The sequence below is a fragment of the Myxocyprinus asiaticus genome, chromosome 16, assembly GCF_019703515.2.
Source record: "Myxocyprinus asiaticus isolate MX2 ecotype Aquarium Trade chromosome 16, UBuf_Myxa_2, whole genome shotgun sequence".
In the NCBI taxonomy this organism is placed as follows: Eukaryota; Metazoa; Chordata; class Actinopteri; order Cypriniformes; family Catostomidae; genus Myxocyprinus; species Myxocyprinus asiaticus.
The window spans coordinates 16,211,379-16,230,454 of NC_059359.1; the positions used below are offsets into that span (position 1 = coordinate 16,211,379).

General features: G+C 36.8%; 1 protein-coding gene across 1 annotated transcript in view; it reads left to right on the forward strand.

Annotated features, from left to right (window-relative positions):
- The window catches only part of LOC127453605 (serine incorporator 2-like), a 24,752-nt gene extending 7,045 nt beyond the window's left edge, over positions 1-17,707 (forward strand). The window contains exons 3-10 of the mRNA XM_051720097.1: positions 3,647-3,834; positions 3,983-4,062; positions 6,621-6,758; positions 6,874-7,043; positions 9,873-9,963; positions 10,379-10,529; positions 11,030-11,239; positions 12,957-17,707. Coding sequence (XP_051576057.1) covers positions 3,647-3,834; positions 3,983-4,062; positions 6,621-6,758; positions 6,874-7,043; positions 9,873-9,963; positions 10,379-10,529; positions 11,030-11,239; positions 12,957-13,095 — 1,167 coding nt within the window. The 3' untranslated portion in view covers positions 13,096-17,707. The remainder of the gene's footprint in view (positions 1-3,646; positions 3,835-3,982; positions 4,063-6,620; positions 6,759-6,873; positions 7,044-9,872; positions 9,964-10,378; positions 10,530-11,029; positions 11,240-12,956) is intronic.
- Positions 17,708-19,076: the final 1,369 nt, after the last annotated feature.

Below are 19,076 nucleotides of genomic sequence, written 5' to 3' on the forward strand. Positions count from 1 at the left end.
TTATATATCTAGCCAAAATCTTCCCTGCTTTGTCCCCCGACTTGAAGTATGACTGTCTTGCCCTGAATAGCCAAAACTCCACCTTCCGTGACAAAATAGTATTATATCTGTATTTCAATCGGGTCAGTTCTCTGAGGCCATCAGACGACATTCTGCGCTTCAGCTCATGAATGAGGCATACTGTATGATCTGGCCTCTAAGAACCTTCTTAAGTGCCTCCCAAGCCACGCCCACAGAGGATTCTGAGGACCAGTTGGTCTCCATATAAACATTGATTTCAGAATTCAGGATTTTGCAAAAGGGATTCATTAAAGTGGCAACTATATTATTTATTTTTCTCTATATGTGGCAACACCCCTAAACTCACCAGGGCGTGATCTGAGACTAAGGTGTTTCCAATTGAGCAATCAACGACAGAAGAAATGAGGGACTTATATATAAATAAATAAAAATCTGTTCTAGAATAAATCTTATGGATTGATGAAAAAATTTGTAGTCCCTACCAGATGGGTTCAAAAGTCTCCAAATATCTGTAAGACCAAGATTTTTACACATCCTGTGAAGCATCAGTGTTGCTCTAGGGGGCTTACACACTTTTGCTTCACTATGATCAAGGACTGAGTCCATCAATAGATTAAAGTCTCCTCCCAATATTATATCATGAGGGGTGCCAGCGGCTTGCAACATCCCTTCAAGATCTATAAAAAAGCCCTGATCATCAGCGTTAGGTGCGTACACTACCGTTCAAAAGTTTGGGGTCACTTGCTTGAAATGTTTCTCATGATCTTCAAAACCTTTTAATCTGAAGGCGTATGTTTAAATGTTTGAAATTAGTTTTGTAGACAAAAATATAATTGTGCCAACATATTAATTTATTTAATTACAAAACGAAAATTTTATTTAAAAAAAAAAAGTTTTGAAATGGATGACTTGGACCGAATAATTAAGAAAAGCAGCCACTAAGTGCCTAGCATATAGATGGGAACTCCTTCAATACTGTTTAAAAAAGTACCTTAAGAAGTTGGTTGAGAAATTGCCAAGAGTACATTTCAAGAGTACAAGTGTGGCCACTTTGAAGATGCTAAAATATAGCATCTTCATCACAGTTCACAGTTTTTTTTTTTTTAGTCACAACATAATTTCTGTATTTCCATATCTATTATTCCATAGTTGTGATGACTTTACTATTATTCTAAAATGTAAAAAAAAATAAAAAAAAATAAGTGACCCTAAACTTTTGAATGGTAGTGTAAATATTCGCCAAAATCAACCTTTGCCCCTGAATTTCTGCTAAAACAATAATGACTCTTCCTAATTTATCTTTAATCTGTTTGAGACATTTGAATTTTAGATGTTTATTTATCAAAGTAATGACTCCCCTGCTCTTACTTGAGGCCGCACTAAAGAAAAAATGTCCACCTCCTATCTTCCCAAATGTTTCAGCTTCCTGCAGGGAAAGATGCATTTCTTAAAGAAACACTATATCATATTACTTATGTTTAAGAAAAGGAATAACATTTCTTCTTTTTATGGGGTGCCCCAACCCATTAACATTCCACGTGGAGAGAGACAATACATTCATATTAACATTTGACATTTTGACATATTAGAAAAAATAGATTGTGTGTCAAAAATACAATTATAAAGACCACATTCCCCATTAGTGCAACAAACAACCCACAAACTTCCCCCAGAACAAAAAACAGAAAAACAGAAAAAAAGAATAACTTGCGGATTAACCCCGTGCACGACGGCGCCAACCAGCATCTATCCCTCTAAACTCAAATACTCCACGTACGCTAACGAGAGTCCCCGCGACAACTTTGCCGTCAGATTGCTCAAGTCCGGTGCTTCTATAAAAATTTTGTGAGACAGAATTACACAGCAAAAAAATTGTCTATAAAACAAACTCCAGCCAATAAACTGAATAAACACAAAAAACTTGTTGATTCATCCTAGCGGAACCAGCAAAAAAATAATATAAATAAATAAATAAATAAATAAATAAATAAGGGGGTTTTCAATTCTTCAGGCAGTCAAACGAATGTTCAGTAAGCCAGCCCAATCGGCCGATACATGAGTGCAACAAAAGACCCATTCACTCCAATGTCCTGCAAGAGATATTCCATGAAACAAACTCCAGGCCACAGGACGCATAAGCACCAAAAACTTGCAGATGTATCCACAAGCTGTCCCGAAGAAATGATATTACACAAAACAAACTCCAGCCGTTAGGCAGAACCAGCACAAAAAGAAATGAAAAATGTTCCCTGCTTCCTCGGGCAGTCGAGTGTATGTTCAGTGAGTTGGTTCACTAAGCAACAACATGAAAATCACCAAATGGCTTACTCACTCCAATGTTTTTATGAAGTACTGTGCTTCCTGTGGGCATGTAAATTCTCTACATCCATCCTTAGCATCTATTCTCAATTTGGCCGGAAACATCAGAGCAAAAGCGACCTTCTGTTGATGTAAGAGATTCTTGCATTCCTTGAATTGATCACATTTCTCTCTTGTCGAATTCGCAAAGTCTGGGAACAAGAAAATGTTGTGGTACTTCCAAGAAAGCCTTCCTTTACTCCTCGATTTGTGTAACACAAGATCTTTATCGGATGATCTCAGAAATTTGGCCAGAATTGATCGAGGCCTGTCTCCCTTAGCGGATCTCTGAGCCGGAACTCTGTGATCTTGCCCGATTTCCAGCTTATGGCCCGTTATGTGGAAGAGACTCGGAAAGAGCTCGTCTAGGAATTTCACCATATCTCGGCCTTCTTCGTTCTCTGGAATTCCGTTTTTTCGCCAATTACGATTCTCAAGGTCTTCCAACTTTTCCCAGATGCACTGCAAATCTGCCTTGGTCGCTAGCGGATTAGCAGCTAATTCCCTCTCCGATGACTTCAGACAATTGATCCATTTCTCGACATTCCCGATTCTTGTAAACAACTCAGAGAATTTCATCTCCATGGAAGTGATTGATCAACGTATTACAGCAATATCCTACAAGCCACGACCTTCGCCTGCATTACAGACATGCTGGACAGCTGACGCTGAATTTCTTCCGCCTCACCGTCCAAACTGAGTCCCTGGTCTGCGGCCCTGTCTGGGGTATCAGCTTGAGCACACAAGTGTCTTTTAATGTCTCCAGAGCCTGAGGATTTTGAATTCTTTGACATATTGTCTTCATAGAACAGTTAAGAATCAGGATGTATCGAATCTCACCGGTTTATGACACAAATAGTAATAAAACTAGCAAAGTGTGCAGAGCTTGCTGTTCACACGTCCGACCCTCGCATGGCGCCACACGACCACCGTTATATTATATATTATTATATTTTATATATTAGTATTTACGTCATGTCCATAAAGAAAAGAAGGTCTGGCAGCAGATATGCTACTTACTCAGACTTAATATTTTCGAATATACAACTTTCTTCTTTCTGTCTGTGACTCTTGATGTAGCTAGTCAGATCTGCTCTGATATGGTGAACGCATGGGTATATCTCAAACCCATGTGAAAAAAAAAAAGTTTCTCTGCTAGTATCTTGCAATTTTATGTTTCAACCACAGATGTCGATAGAGAGCCCAGAATTATGTAGTGTACCTTTAATTCAACATTAACATAACAACATTTTTAATGTCCCTATAGATTCCGGGCTTTTGTCAAGGGGGAACCACAATACCAGGGATTGAAAATCATGTGAACTGTGACGTGATTGTTGGATACAAGTCAGTCTACCGCATGTGCTTTGCTATGGCTTGCTTCTTTTTTCTGTTCACCGCTATTATGATCCGTGTACGGAGCAGCAAAGACCCCCGCGCCGCCATTCAGAACGGGTAGGCCTGACTTATTGTATGATATATTTATGTCACACAATGTTAATGAGCAGTTTTTGTTTTGTTGTTATTGTAACCTCTACTACATAAAGAAAGACACTTTTAAATTTATTCAGAATTTGAATTATTCTATTTGTTTTGTCAACAGGTTCTGGTTCTTCAAGTTTCTGATCCTAGTTGGTATTGCTGTCGGAGCCTTTTTCATCCCGGATGGAACATTTCATGATGGTATATCATATGTAAAAAACAGATAAAGGGTTAGCTTACCCAAAAATTTAAATTCTGTTAACATTTATTCCGGTTCATGTCATTTCCAGTAATGCCAAACAGCACTGGTTGTTGCATATGTCATAACCGTTCAGGAGGGCAAGGCTTTTAGTGAAATTCAGCTAAAATTTAGTTTTTTGTTTTCCTATCATGTAACTTTTATGCCGCTGTTTTTGAGCTTGACAGAATCCTTCCTCATTTACTCTAATAGTATAGAACAAAAGCACCCAGGACATTCTACTAAACTTCTTGTTTTATGTTCAACTGAGGAAAGTCATACAGGTTTGGAACAACATGAGGGTGCGCAAATTACATAATTTTCCTTCAAAGGTATAGTCACCTAAAAATAAAAATGTAATTCTCTCATCATTTACTCACCCTCATGCCATTACAGATGTGTTTGACTTTCTGTCTTTTGTAAAATACAAACAAAGATTTAGAAGAATATCGTCATCGTTACTTTCAGGCTAATATAAATACTTTCCTTAAAATACCACTTTTCACAAACCAATCAAATCCTGCCTTACGTTATTTCCTGCTGAATATGTCATACTTAGAAATTTGTGTATGAATAGCATCATTCACTTGCATTGTATGAACATACAAAGCTGAGATATTCTTCAAAAATCTGCAAAAGAAGGTAAGTCATACACATCTGTGATGGGGAGTAAATAATGAGAGATTTGTAATTTTGGGTGAACTTTTCATTTAACCTTTATTTTCAACAGCACATAATGAAACAATTTCCAATTTTTTTATATTCACCTAGGGAGATATAGTGCAATAGCAATGATAGCACGACTATGATGATGTTAAGCTATAAATGTAGCAATAGTCATAATGTTATTCTGGTAAGCCATTTCAAATGGGATGAGTTTCCTACAGGGAAGAAGTCAATTACTTTTTAATGACTGTTTTGAATGTGATGAGATGCATGGAAAAGACCGTATTCAAAGTGGAATAGGATGTTATAATTTTTTCATAGCATATTAACAATGGGAACTTGTTCTTACTGCCTAGCCAGAATTCTCATGGTGTTGAACTGAAGATGTAGAGCATTCTGTTAAGAGATCATGTGTAACATCCAAACAAGATATTGATTTTAGTCTGCTTCATTGTGAATCCAAGTATAAAAATACCAGCCCTTAACAAAAGCATGTTTAATTAAGCTTAGTTCTAAATATAGTTTAAGGTTTTTACTATAATAGAATTATTACTGTTTTTACAACAAAAAAAAAAAAAAAAATCTGTGGAATCTCTGATTCAGAATAGTCTTGATGTTCAGTTCCTGAATACAATGTATTATTAACAGAAGGTTAAACACATAATTTAGGTGATAAAATTAACATAATTTTTAAAGGTGCACGCAGTAACTTTCATCTTTGTGTAATCTTGGACTTAAAATGACACTTAGTGGCTTGGATGAAGCATCATTTAAAATAAATAGTTTTCAGTTTCAGAAGCCATTGTAGAAATTTAGTATTCACAGTCAGCCATGATTACTTTAATCAATGAGTGAAAGTGTCAAATAACAGAATGGTTACTGAGATTAAGCAAAAAGTATTCGGCTGGTCATGTGATTCTAATATGGCAGCCCCCATGTGCGGACCCTCTCCATGTAGAATAAAACAGCTTTTATAAGTTTACTGAATACTGATATGACTGGAGTCTTTTTTTAATGTGAGCGGTCACAATTCCCTACATATATTGCAAATTACAATTCATGTCTTTAGGAAAACCTTTTTTAATGAGGAAACAATTACTGGCAATAAAATCTACATCCAAATTGAAAGGAACACAGCAGGCAGAAGATCGGTGCGCATTAGTACGATCTTAACGGTAGTTCGTGTAGGTCAAAATACATGAGGAGAAGCGTTGTGAAAATTCAGTATCAGCAATCACAGACATTCACATTCGGACGGGATTAGATTTCTCAGAGGACCCTTGAGTTAGCCGAAATTTTTACAGAGGTTGTGTGAGAAAAACACAGACTTATCAGATTCGGACGGGATTACACATTTCCCTAACCTCCTCAGGGAAAACTAGTCCCATTCAAATAGGGCTGTCTCAATTGGTTACTTTTCATTTTTCACAGCAGATGTTTTCATTCAAAGCAAACTACAGTATACACTAGTGGTTAAAGGCAACATGAAACAGCATTTGAAATGCATTTAACTTCCATAATGTGACACATTTCGAATTATGACATATTCAGTAGGAAATAACGTAAGGCAGGATTAGATTTGTTTGTGAAAAGTGTCCTTGTAAGAAAGAAATGATATTAGCCCATACGTAATTTTACTATGATGAAAGATTATTTAAATAATATATATATATATATATATATATATATACTGTATATATTTATAATAAAAAAAGAATGACACAAAATAAGGTTGGCAACATTTAAAAAAAAACAATTAATTGGGTCAATTATGATTTCATGTTTTCATGTTAAACAGTATGCTACCACCATTCAGTTCTGTTGAAACATAATTTATCATCTTGTTTCTTCACAGTATGGTTCTACTTTGGTATCGTGGGCTCCTTCCTGTTTATCCTTATCCAGCTCATCCTACTGATCGACTTTGCTCACTCCTGGAATGAGGTGTGGGTGAGGAATGCTGAGGAGGGCAACAGCAAGTGTTGGTTCTCGGGTATGTAGAGAGCAGGTAGACTGTAATTTCATGTTCACCAATATAGGCTTGCAAGGTATGTCTCAGTCTATGAATTTAAAAGAAGGAAACGTGAGACTATATTCTGTGCCTACAGGTCTGTTGTTCTTCACTATACTACATTACGCCCTGGCCTTTGCTGCGATTGTGCTGTTTTATCTATACTACACAAAGCCTGACAACTGCGCCGAACACAAGTTCTTCATCAGTTTCAACCTTATTCTCTGTGTCATCGTATCTGTTGTTTCCATTCTGCCCAAAGTGCAGGTAAGCTTACTTCTGGCAGAGTGGGTCTTGAAGGGATAGTTCACCCAAAAATGAAAATTCTATCATCTTTCACTCACATCCCTTTTATTTCAACCCAATATGACTTTATGGAACACTAAAGAAATATTGGAGAGAATGTTTGCCTCAGTCACCTTCACTTTCATTTCATCTTTTTTCCATACAATGAAAGTAAATAGTGACTGAGGAGGCTAACATTCTGTCTAACATCTCCTTTTGTTCCACTAAAAAAAGCAAGTAATATGGGGTTTAATACAGCATGAAGGAGATTAAATGATGACAGAATTTTAATTTTTTGGGAAAGCTATTCCTTTAAGACCTTGCACATAGAGCAATAAAAGGGAACTGACAAATCTGCTTTTACTAGCTCTTCCTGAATATGGGAATGCCTAAGCACATAAATCCTAACAGACATGAATGCTGATTTATTACGTGCATAAGAAAACAATCTCGCTGTTGTTCTGAAGGTCATCTATTGTTCGCCCTCTTTGTCTGGCATCTGTTAGCACCTACCTTTTGTCTTTTTAAGCATACTTCTTTGTTACTTTCTTTGCTAACAGAATATCAATGCTGGACTGCTACAATAGACAAGCCCTTTTCTAGAGGTCAACCAATAGGATTTTTTTTTAGTGGTCGGTGCCGATATCCAGAGAGCAGGGTGGCCGGTATAATCCCGATATACAGTATATCACACAATTTAATATAATCGTAAATGACATATACATAAATCTGCTAAAACATAAATTAACTTTTATTTAGCATTATATTTACTCAAAAGACCAAGTCAAACTAAATGTACATACAGTCCACAGTGAAAGCACTGTTATTTTGAAGTCGCTCTGTCACTCGTACGGATCCGGCGAGAGCAGCAATCTACTGACCACTTCCAGTGTACTGATCCCGGATCGCCTGACTGGAGTGTCATGGACTTACTGTCACACAGCATTCGTGAGTCAGAGGGACACAGTTTTGATCCAGGCTATTATAATACGCACTTCCGATGAAGATATACACTACCGGTCAAAGGTTTTGAAACACTTATTCTTTATTATAGTTTTTTTTTTTTTTTTTTTTTTTTTTTTTTACATTTTAGAATTATAGTAAAGTCATCAAAACTATGGAATAACATAAATGGAACTATGGGAATTATGTTGTGACTAAACAAAATCCAAAATAAATCAAAACTGTTATATTTTAGCATCTCCCTTTGCCAAGAATTTGCAGACATGTACTCTTGACATTTTCTCAACCAACTTCTTGAGGTATCACCCTGGGATGCTTTTTAAACAGTACTGAAGGAGTTCCCGTCTATATGTTGGGCACTTACTGGCTGCTTTTCTTTATTATTTGGTTCAAGTCATCAATTTCAAAAACTTTTTTTTAAATAAAATTTTAGCTTTGTAATGAAATAAATTATTATGGTGGCACAATTACATTTTTGTCTACAAAACTAATTTCAAACATTTAAGCATATGCATTCAGATCAAAAGATTTTTAAGATCATGAGAAACATTTCAGTCAAGTGATTCAAACATTTGACCGGTAGTGTACGAGCACTCAACAGGAAGAAAATGCTGGATTTGCGCAAGTTTTGTGAGGTTTTTGAATTAAATTTGTTTCATCGAGCCGCATATTTGCAGACGATATACGAAAGATGTTTTATTGATATTTCCCTTTTTATCATTAGACAAGACAGTTACAGGGAACTGTTGAGAAGAGAGAGCGAGAGGGAGAATGAGACATGCAAGCACTTTAAACATCATGAGCTCATACGTGTCTGTCGCGTTTCTGATATGCGAAACGGTCTGTTATTGTGGTAACACGGTGGCGCGTAACAACAAAACGAACGGTGATTGGTCATTTACATGTCTCAGACGGCTATTTCAAGTGCAAGCAGGCGATTCTCTGTGACCTCGTGACTTAAAGGTATAGTTTATCCAAAAAATGAAAATTCTCTCATCATTTACTCACTCTCATGCCGTCCCAGATGTGTATTTTTATCTTCTGCTGAACATAAGGATTTTTAGAAGATTATCTCAGCTCTGTAGGACCTTTCAATGCAAGTGAATGATGGCCAGACCTTTTGAAGCTCCAAAACTCACATAAAGGTAGCATAAGAATAGTCTATATGGCTCCAGTGGTTTAATGTATGTCTTCTGAAGCAATGCAATCACTTTGGTTGAGAAATAGATCAATATTCAGTCCTTTTTATTTATATATATATCCACTTCCACTTTTGGAATGTGAAAGTGAAAATGGATATTTAAAGTAAAAAAGGACTTCAATATTGATCTGTTTCTCACCCACACCTATTATATAGCTTCTGAAGATATGAATTTAACCACTGGAGTCATATGGATTACTTTTATGCTGACTTCATTTGATTTTTGGAGCTTTAAAGTTCTGGTCACTATTCACTTGCATTGTATGGACCTAAAGAGCTGAAATATTTTTCTAAAAATCTTTTTGTGTTCTGCAGAAGAAAGAATGTCATACACATCTTGGATGGCATGAGGGTAAATAAATGATTAAAGAGTTTTCATTTTTGGGTGAAATATCCCTTTAAGAAACTAATTGGCTAATCAGGAAAATGTTTTGGCCTATGCCGTTAATTTAAAAATACCAAACATCGGCCGATTTATCGTCCTCTGCGACATATCGGTCGACCACTCCCCTTTTCACTGTGCTAGCCATTAGAAAAATAGGTTACTAGTTGATTTTACACAAGGTTAACTTGGGCGGCATGAATCTTGTATGGTTTTCTTTTCTTTTACAAATTATTTATTCTATTCATTTGTCTTGTGTTTGCAGGATGCTTCACCGCAGTCTGGTCTGCTTCAGTCTTCTCTGATCACTTTATACACTATGTATGTCACATGGTCTGCCATGACCAACAATCCAAGTAAGCCATGAAGACAAGTCTCTAAAAATATTTACTGTCTGACTTTGTTCCCTTTTTTCATTTCATGATCTTTCATTTTGTTCTTATTCAGGCTGATCAGTTGTTGGTGAGTTTTGTGACATTCAAACGAATGCTCAACCTTTATAGCCTCCAGTTGCTTTTTACTGAAAAAGCCATATTACCTACTAGAATCCTGTGCATATGTTTACTCTCCCCACATAATTTTATGGTCCAGTATTTGATGCTAAATTAACAATCTAGAATCTTTGAAAGTGCAATTATTTGACTACTAGATATGAGGTGTTTAATTGAAAGTCTAAGTAGCGATGTAGTGTCTCAATATGTTATGGTGTCTTCCTAATTATTTCAGTTTATTACATTATTAAACAGTTTATTTGTGTGGTTCTATCCTTAGACCGGGAGTGTAACCCGAGTCTTCTCAGCCTGGTGTCCAATATCAGCACAGCGGAGGCCATGCCCACCAGCTCCCCTGGGATGGTGCAATGGTGGGATGCTCAAGGCATTGTGGGATTGGTCATCTTCCTCTTTTGCACTTTTTATGCCAGGTAGATTAAGACAAAGTTTTAGGATAAGACTTCTGATTTGTTTCCTTGAGCCCTACTAGTCTTGTTAAGCATGTGTAATCAAAATACATTGAAAAATACCTTTTCAAGCACCTTTCTACAGTACATTAGACACTGTAGTTACCTGTTTTTTTCCATGCTGATTCATTGTGCCCAACAATTTGACAGCCACAGCCAACTGCCTATAGACATAGACACTGATTGGTGCTGTCATGTGTTGACACCTGTAGCACATCCAAAGGGTCCTCTCCCTCACTCTTTGAACACCAGACAAAATTCTTGCTTATGATCTATATTCTACAGTATTAAAGACAATGTACTCATATCCAAGGAAAGTGATTACCCAAAGATAATGTGTGTGTGTGTGTGTGTGTGTGTGTGTGTGTGTGTGTGTGTGTGTGTGATATATATATATATATATATATATATATATATATATATATATAATTTATTTATTTATTTATTTTTAAAAAAATTTCCAGTATCCGTTCATCCAGTAATGCTCAGGTGAACAGGCTGATGCAGACAGAGGAGGGGAAGGGCTCTGAGGGAGGGGTGGAGGTGGGCGAGGACGGCCTTCGGCGTGTCATGGATAATGAAGAGGACGGCGTCACATACAGCTACTCTTTTTTCCACTTCCACCTCTTCCTGGCCTCTCTCTATATCATGATGACTCTCACTAACTGGTACAAGTAAGTAAACACACTTCCACTCTTTGGTTCTGGAGTTACTTATGAAAAGTGATAGCTTCAGTGCAGCAAAAAGAGGCTCTTTTCTTTTTTTTTTTCTTCCTTTAAGTTGGAATGTGTTAATCAGACAATTTTTGCCAGGCAGATAGGGTTGGGTGTTGTTTTTTTTTTGTTGTTGTTGTTTTATTTTTCAATTAATTCAAATGTACATTTTGACACTGTTTTTAGTTTTCTTAAATTGAGGAATTGAGGTTTTGCAAAAAAAAAAAATATTAGCAAAGCTATATGTTGTCAATTCACCAAAGGCTGAAAAAGGAAGACAAAAGATGTCACCTCCAATCTGATCAGCTGAAAGTCCGTGCGTGCCCCAAATTAATGTAACAGGTTAACAGCATGGAGACTGATATAAAAGACAGCAGTAATATTTCCAGTACGATTGTACAATGTGATTGTAGCTCAACTTCGTTCATCATGCATGCACAGTATACACCGGCTTAAGACCATAACTTGCCTCGTCATTCTGCATATGTTGATGAACAGTTTCCTTTTCTTTAACTACCCATAATAAAGCATTAGTTGCTTGACAGTTATCATATCAAATGGATAGGCTATAAATGGGACAGTCAAACAACCACCGCACATTTTACCATGATGATTCAGATAGATCGATAATTATTGCTTTTTTCTGTGACGTGTTTCAAGTGTACTGCATTTATAGCCAACATTTGGCCTGAAATCATTTTGAAAAACTTTGCGAGTTGAATCATAATGATACATTATTTTATATTGCTGCACAGCTCATCATGTACCACTAGAGGGTGCCGCATGCCCTGGACTCTATCTGCAGTGGTTTATGATTGTACATACAAATTGTTTGATATACAATAAGTACTTTCTAGATAAACTTGGTTTAGATAAAACATTTATATCTACACTGGCTAATAATTATTTTGCAGTTTTCTTATTTTATACTATTTTTTTTCTCAACATCTGGGTTTATTAGATTTTAATATATTTTACATTTACAGTATGTTGACAATTTCCTTTGTGGTGCAGTTCTTCTTTTGTGTGTGCATTTTTATTGCATATCTATAATGAAAGACCAGGTTATCTATTACTCTAACCAGGTTGACTTGCGTTCTAATAAAGAACTTGTTCTTTTAATCATGTTGGAGTTACTTTTTAATTGAGTTGAGTACATTTAAAAGTTGAAAAATCTTATCATGAATTGTGAATTGTCCTTAAGTTTAAAAAAAAAATAAAATAAAAATGAAATTATATTTTTTTGCCATATTGCTTAGCCCTACAAGCAGATGATAAAACAGGTGAAAAGAATCTTATATTGAAGGAGGGACCCAAGCTATATCTAGCGACCAGAATATCAGAGACTTGGGTGCAACCATCTTGTATCCACTCAGAACACCTTGGTAAACCATAAAGCAATATGCTAAAGCCCACTGAGAACACCTTAGCAACTGCATAGCAACACCTTGCCAAACACTCACAACCTTAGCATCCTGGCAGTGAGTTTTACAAGGGCAAACACTGCTATCTAGTTATTTTTGCCATTCTGTTTGGTGACACTTGTTATGCAGGAATTACATCACCTTTTAAATGATTTGTTTTTGTTTCTTATTTTTACACATTTGTGCTTTGTAAAAAGTAATTTTTAATGGCAACATATTTCTCTCTTCTGCTCTTCTCTCTTATCAATCTTCAGGCCTGACACCACCACTCAGGCCATGCAGAGCACTATGCCTGCAGTGTGGGTGAAGATCTGCTCCAGCTGGCTGAGTCTGGCCCTCTACCTGTGGACCCTTGTGGGTCCTCTTATTTTCCCCAACCGTGACTTCAACTGAGCTTGAATGGGTGAGACTGTCTCACCCTTTCGAAGCTATGTATGTCTGTATGTGAGCATGTGTGTGTTAGAAATACAACAAACCCCAAAACACTATTAACTTACAAAATGCGAAGCAATTCATCAGCACAAGTGCTACAGTTTTAAACGAATTTGAAATAGACCTGGCCATATCACTGTTTATAGGGCTGTAAGGTAGTTTAAAATAACGTGCATGATGACATGACAAGTATTTAAAAAAATTACACTGATGTCTTACTGGCTCAGTGCGTTAATAAACATGACACGTGAGGATTACTAATGTGCAAAAAGTTGCTATTCACTATTAATGTGAAGGGGCAGTTCACCCAAAAATTAATATTCTATCATCATTTACTCACACTGATGTTGTTCCAAACCCGTTGACTTTCTTCTGTGGAACACTATGGAAATGTTAGACACTACCATTCTCCTCTACCATTCACTCTCATTGTATGGAAAGAGATGCGCATAATGCCTAACACCTCCCTTTGTGTTCCACGGAATAAAGAAAGCCATTCAAGTTTGGAACAAATTGAGGGTAAAAAAAAATGTGGTGATCTATCCCTTTTAAGGGTTTGCTTTAATTTCAAAATCTTTATGGCTATAAATGTGTTTTTATGATGTCAATATTGCTAGTTTATACAGTATATTATTAGATTACGGTAACAGCACTACTTGTACATGTATATTTAAGAGGTGTAAGCTACTCAAACCTGAGACCACACAATTCAAATGCAACAGGTAAGCTCAATAACTGTCCTACAGACCATCAACTTTGTGGTCCTAGCCACAAATACAAATATGCATGTTACTGCTGCTAGAAACCTACTCTACCTGAAGGGGAAATCCTTTTTACAGTGATAACATTTCAACATCAGGGTATTATTCAATATACTGTACAATACAATACATAATCTATTATCAATATACAGTATAATTCTATGACTTTTCACTATGATTAAGCACTTTGTCCTTAAGCAATGTCAACGGGGTCCCCAGCAGGGGAGGCACAGCTGTGGGTAGCCTGTGTATGGTGGGGGGCTTAAACAGGGGGCTGTTTTCACTCCAGGCCCTCTGTGGAACCCCATAGAACTTGTGTGTCCAGGAGATAAGCAGAGTCAGGCACACCCTTGCCTAGTACAGTACAGTACACCACACCACACAGCACCTTGAGATTTCACACTCTGGCCTGGCTCTCCCACCCTGCTGTTCCCACTGCCATGAAAACAGACTGTGCTGTAATATTTATCACTGATCCAAATGAATACTCATTGTGGTGCTGCCAAACCATCTTAATTCAAGCACATCTTAAAGGAATATTCCAGGTTCAATACACGTAGAGCTCAATCAACAATATTTCTGGCATAATGTTGATTACCACAAAAATTAATTTTGACTTGCCCCTCTTTTTCTTAAAAAAAAGCAAAAAAAGCAAAAATATGGGTTACATAAAGGCACTCACAATGGAAGTAAATGGGGCCAATCTGTAAATGTTTCAAAAGTATAGCCACAAGATCTAAACAATATGTGTGTTAACATGATTTTAGTGTGACAAAGTCACTCCCTAACCTTTTCTGTGTAAAGTTATATATAATTTATTATTTTACAACTTCGTTGCCATGGCAATGTAATGTCAACAAACCCTAAAATGACGATCGTTAAAATCACGATTTAAACTACAGCTCAAATAATACATGAGTTTTAACAGAAGAATAAATGTAAGTGCTTTTAATAAAAATTATAAGCTTCACATTTCTACCTTCAAACCCTCACTGTAACCTAGATTTTTGCATTTCTTAAAGAATTCTGCCACAAATGCTGTCAATTGAGCTTAACTTGTATTTTACCTGGATTATTCCTTTAACACACCTTGAGTGTCACTCAGCAGATTTGTGTGTGTGTGTGTGTGTGTGTGTGTGTGTGTGTGTGTGTGTGTGTGTGTGTGTGTGTGTGTGAGAGAGAGAGAGAGAGAGAGAGAGAGAGAGAGAGAGAGAGACCGACCGACCGAAATGGTAATCAACCGTGCAAAACCGTTCCTTAAAATAACACTTGTATATAAATTTACATTTCAGGGCTGGCTAGTATATTGATGATTGATGTTCTTAATGAGTAGATATAATTTCTGAGTATGGTAATGATTGTTCATCCATTGTCAGTAACATCTTTTCCTGTAAATTATTTCATTTTTTTTTTTTTCTTACTATTTTTTTTTTCTTTCTTTCTTGTAAGCACATGCTAGAGTAAATGTTTTGGACATTTTTAAAAAGTGTCAATTTTTTGTATTTTATTTTATTATTTTAAATTATTTTTGTTTTACACATTAACGTCCTATTGCTGAAAACCTTGGTTATGAAAATATGAAGTTGGCAAATTTCATGACTCTTAAGTATTGTATTGTAGATTTACAGTATCTGCCTTAAGTCATCTGATATTGTGAAAACTTGCCTGTTTGAAACTATACTATGCTTATGGCACTGGAAGAAACTGATTGTGAAGTATGTTGAAACGGGGTGTGTGTGTGTGTATATATATGTGTGTGTGTGTGTGTGTATATATATATATATTACACACACACACATATATATATACACACACATACAGTGGTATGCAAAATTTTAGGCACCCCTGGTCAAAATTTCTGTTGCTGTGAATAGTTGAGTAGAAGATTAACTGATCTCCAAAAGGCATAAAGTTAAAGATGAAACATTCTTTTCAAAATGTTAAGCAAGATTAGTGTATTATTTTTGTTTTGTACAATTTTAGATTGAAAAAAAGGAGCACCATGCAAAAGATTGGGCACCCCAATAGGTTTGAGCTCTCTGATAACTTTTACCAAGGTCTCAGACCGTAAATAGCTTGTTAGGGCTATGGCTTGTTCACAATCATCGTTTGGAAAGGCCAGATGCAAATTTCAAAGCTTTATAAATACTCTGACTCCTCAGACCTTGTCCCAACAATCACCAGCCATGGGCTCCTCTAAGCAGCTGCCTAGCACTCTGAAAATTAAAATAATTGATGCCCACAATGCAGGATAAGGCTATAAGAAGATGGCAAAGTGATTTCATGTAGCCATTTCCTCAGTTCATAATGTAATTAAGAAATGGCAGTTAACAGGAGTGGTGGAGGTCAAATTGAGGTCTGGAAGACCAAGAAAACTTTCCAAGAGAATTGCTCGTAGGATTGCTAGAAAGGCAAATTAAAACCCCTGTTTGACTGCAAAAGACCTTAAGGAAGATTTAGCAGACTCTGGAGTAGTTTTGCACTGTTCTACTGTGCAGCGTCACCTGCGCGAATATGACCTTCGTGGAAGAGTCATGAGAAGAAAACCTTTCCTGCGTTCTCACCACAAAATTCAGCATCAGATGTTTGCAAAGGAACATCTAAACAAGCCTGATGCATTTTGGAAACAAGTCCTGTGGACTGATTAAGTTAAAATATAACTTTTTGGCCGCTATGATTAAAGGTATATTGGGAGAAAAAAGGGCGCAGAATTTGACGAAAAGAACACCTCTCCCAACTGTTAAGCATGGGAGTGGAACGATCATGCTTTGGGCTTGTGTTGATGTCAGTTGCACAGGGGAACATTTCACTGGTAGAGGGAAGAATGGATTAAATTAAAAGCCAGCAAATTCTGGAAGCAAACATCACACCATCTGTAAAAAAGCTGAAGATGAAAAGAGGATGGCTTCTACAACAGGATAATGATCCTAAACACACCTCAAAATCCACAATGGACTACCTCAAGAGGCGCAAGCTGAAGGTTTTGCCATGGCCCTCACAGTCCCCCGACCTAAACATCATCGAAAATCTGTGGATAGACCTCAAAAGAGCAGTGCATGCAAGATGGCCCAAGAATCTCACAGAGCTAGAAGACTTTTGCAAGGAAGAATGGGTGAAAATCCCCCAAACAAGAATTGAAAGACTCTTAGCTGGCTACAAAAAGCATTTACAAGCTGTGATACTTGCCAAAGGGGGTGTTTCTAAATACTGACCATGCAGGGTGCCCAAAATTTTGCTTCGGGCCCTTTTCCTTTTTTGTTATTTTGAAACTGTAAAATATAGAATTAAAAAAAGTAATATTGCTTAAAATATTAAAGACTGTCATCTTTAACTTTATGCCTTTTGGAAATCAGGCCATCTTTAACTCGCTTAGCTATTCACAGCAACAGAAATTTTGATCAGGGGTGCCCAAACTTTTGCATGCCACTGTATATATATATGCATGTATGCATGTATTGCTTTTTCCAAAAATAATGAATTAACAGCTGTATGACAGTTCATATGTAGTCTATTCTTATGAGCAACATGTAAGATTAGTTGATAATTAATTAATTATCTGTTATTAATAATAATTAATTCTGTTGATAATTCTTCATGTGCCTTTCTTTGATTATCTGTTTTATCAAAAGTGACCAGGTTCATTTAGACCTGTTAAGAAGTGCCTTTGCTGTTTTGTAATTGTAACATTTAATTTTTTCATACCATGGACAATTGCTATTGCACAAAGTCTCTGTGGAAGTAATATGTCAGTGATCTGGTGTTTAATCTGCGCTAATGCTGTAAATATTTACAATAAATTTAAACCAATGTAATGGGTTGGTTTGTCAGTCCAGTCTTTACAAATTGTGATTATATATGGATTTGACACCCAATTAAGAACCAAAATGGCCTTGTGACTGAAGTATTTTCAATCACATCAAAACGAGTCACATGTGCATGCCAGTATGTCCTTTACTGAACATTTGAGTAAATCAGGTCCGTACCTGGATACAATGGAGTGAGGCTAGATTTTTATTTGCCGTCTGTCCACCAGGCGGAACTGATGTGCTTCATTGAGAATATTCCTTGCTCAATATTGATGGCCATCACTGGTCGAACAATGCACCCTTTTAGTATTTGATAATACCCTTAGTTACACAATAACATCAGTAGTTATCATTGTAAAATATTATATGACATCAAAGATTGACTTCAGATATTCAACTTTTCAATAGCATTCAAAATTTTCACTGTTGTTCTTGTGTAAATGTCTGATTTAAGCACTGTTTTTAGAAGATTTCTGGACTGTATTCTCTCTCTCTCTCTCTCTCTCTCTCTCTCGCCCGCCCGCCCGCCAAGTAAATATTTAGGCTTCTTTCTTTTACCCAATTTAGTCTTTTTGCCCCAAACTGGCTTCTCTGACCATAAAACTGTCTTTCAGCTTCAAGTAATTATCACACTCTCAATTGTGTAGCTTTTGGCAGTGCTTGCAGCAAAAAAATACCTTTGCCAGAGCAGACTATGAAACATAAGCCTAGAATCTTTGAGAAGGTACCAAATAGGAACGTGCTCCAATCTGGCCCCTCTTCTCAGATGTGTGGTTTATCAGTTGGCAGCTTGGCTAAGGATAGATAACATCATTGCATAAGCAATGGCTTTGCTGATAGTGTTGATATGGTTCTGCACACTTGTGCAACACTAGTGCGCCAGAAGAACAGCTGAGGTTTCTGTAAGGGCAGGGTTCCACTATTCTACAACTGTGGTTTTCCTTAAAGGGGTAGTTCACCCAAAAATGATAATGCTCTCATTTACTCACCCTCATGTCATCCCAAATTTGTGGGACTCTTTCTTCTGTAGAAAACGATACAGTGTAAGTGAATGGTGATCTGGCCTTTGATGCTCCAAAAATCAAAGTCAGCATGAAAGTAATCCATAGGACTCCAGTGGTTTAATCAGTGTCTTCTGAAGCGATCCAGTTGGTTTTGGGTTAAAACAGACCAAAATGTAACTCCTTTTTCACTGTACATCTTGACAGCTGTCTCCTTGGTGCACTTCCTAGTCCTTGATGCATGTGCAGAGCGCTAGATGCCGCTATAGGAAGTGTAATCAAGCTTAAAATCATTCTGCAATGGCAAGATGTATAGTGGGGGGAAAAAAAGAGTTATATTTTGGTCTGTTCTCACCCAAAACCAACTGGACCGC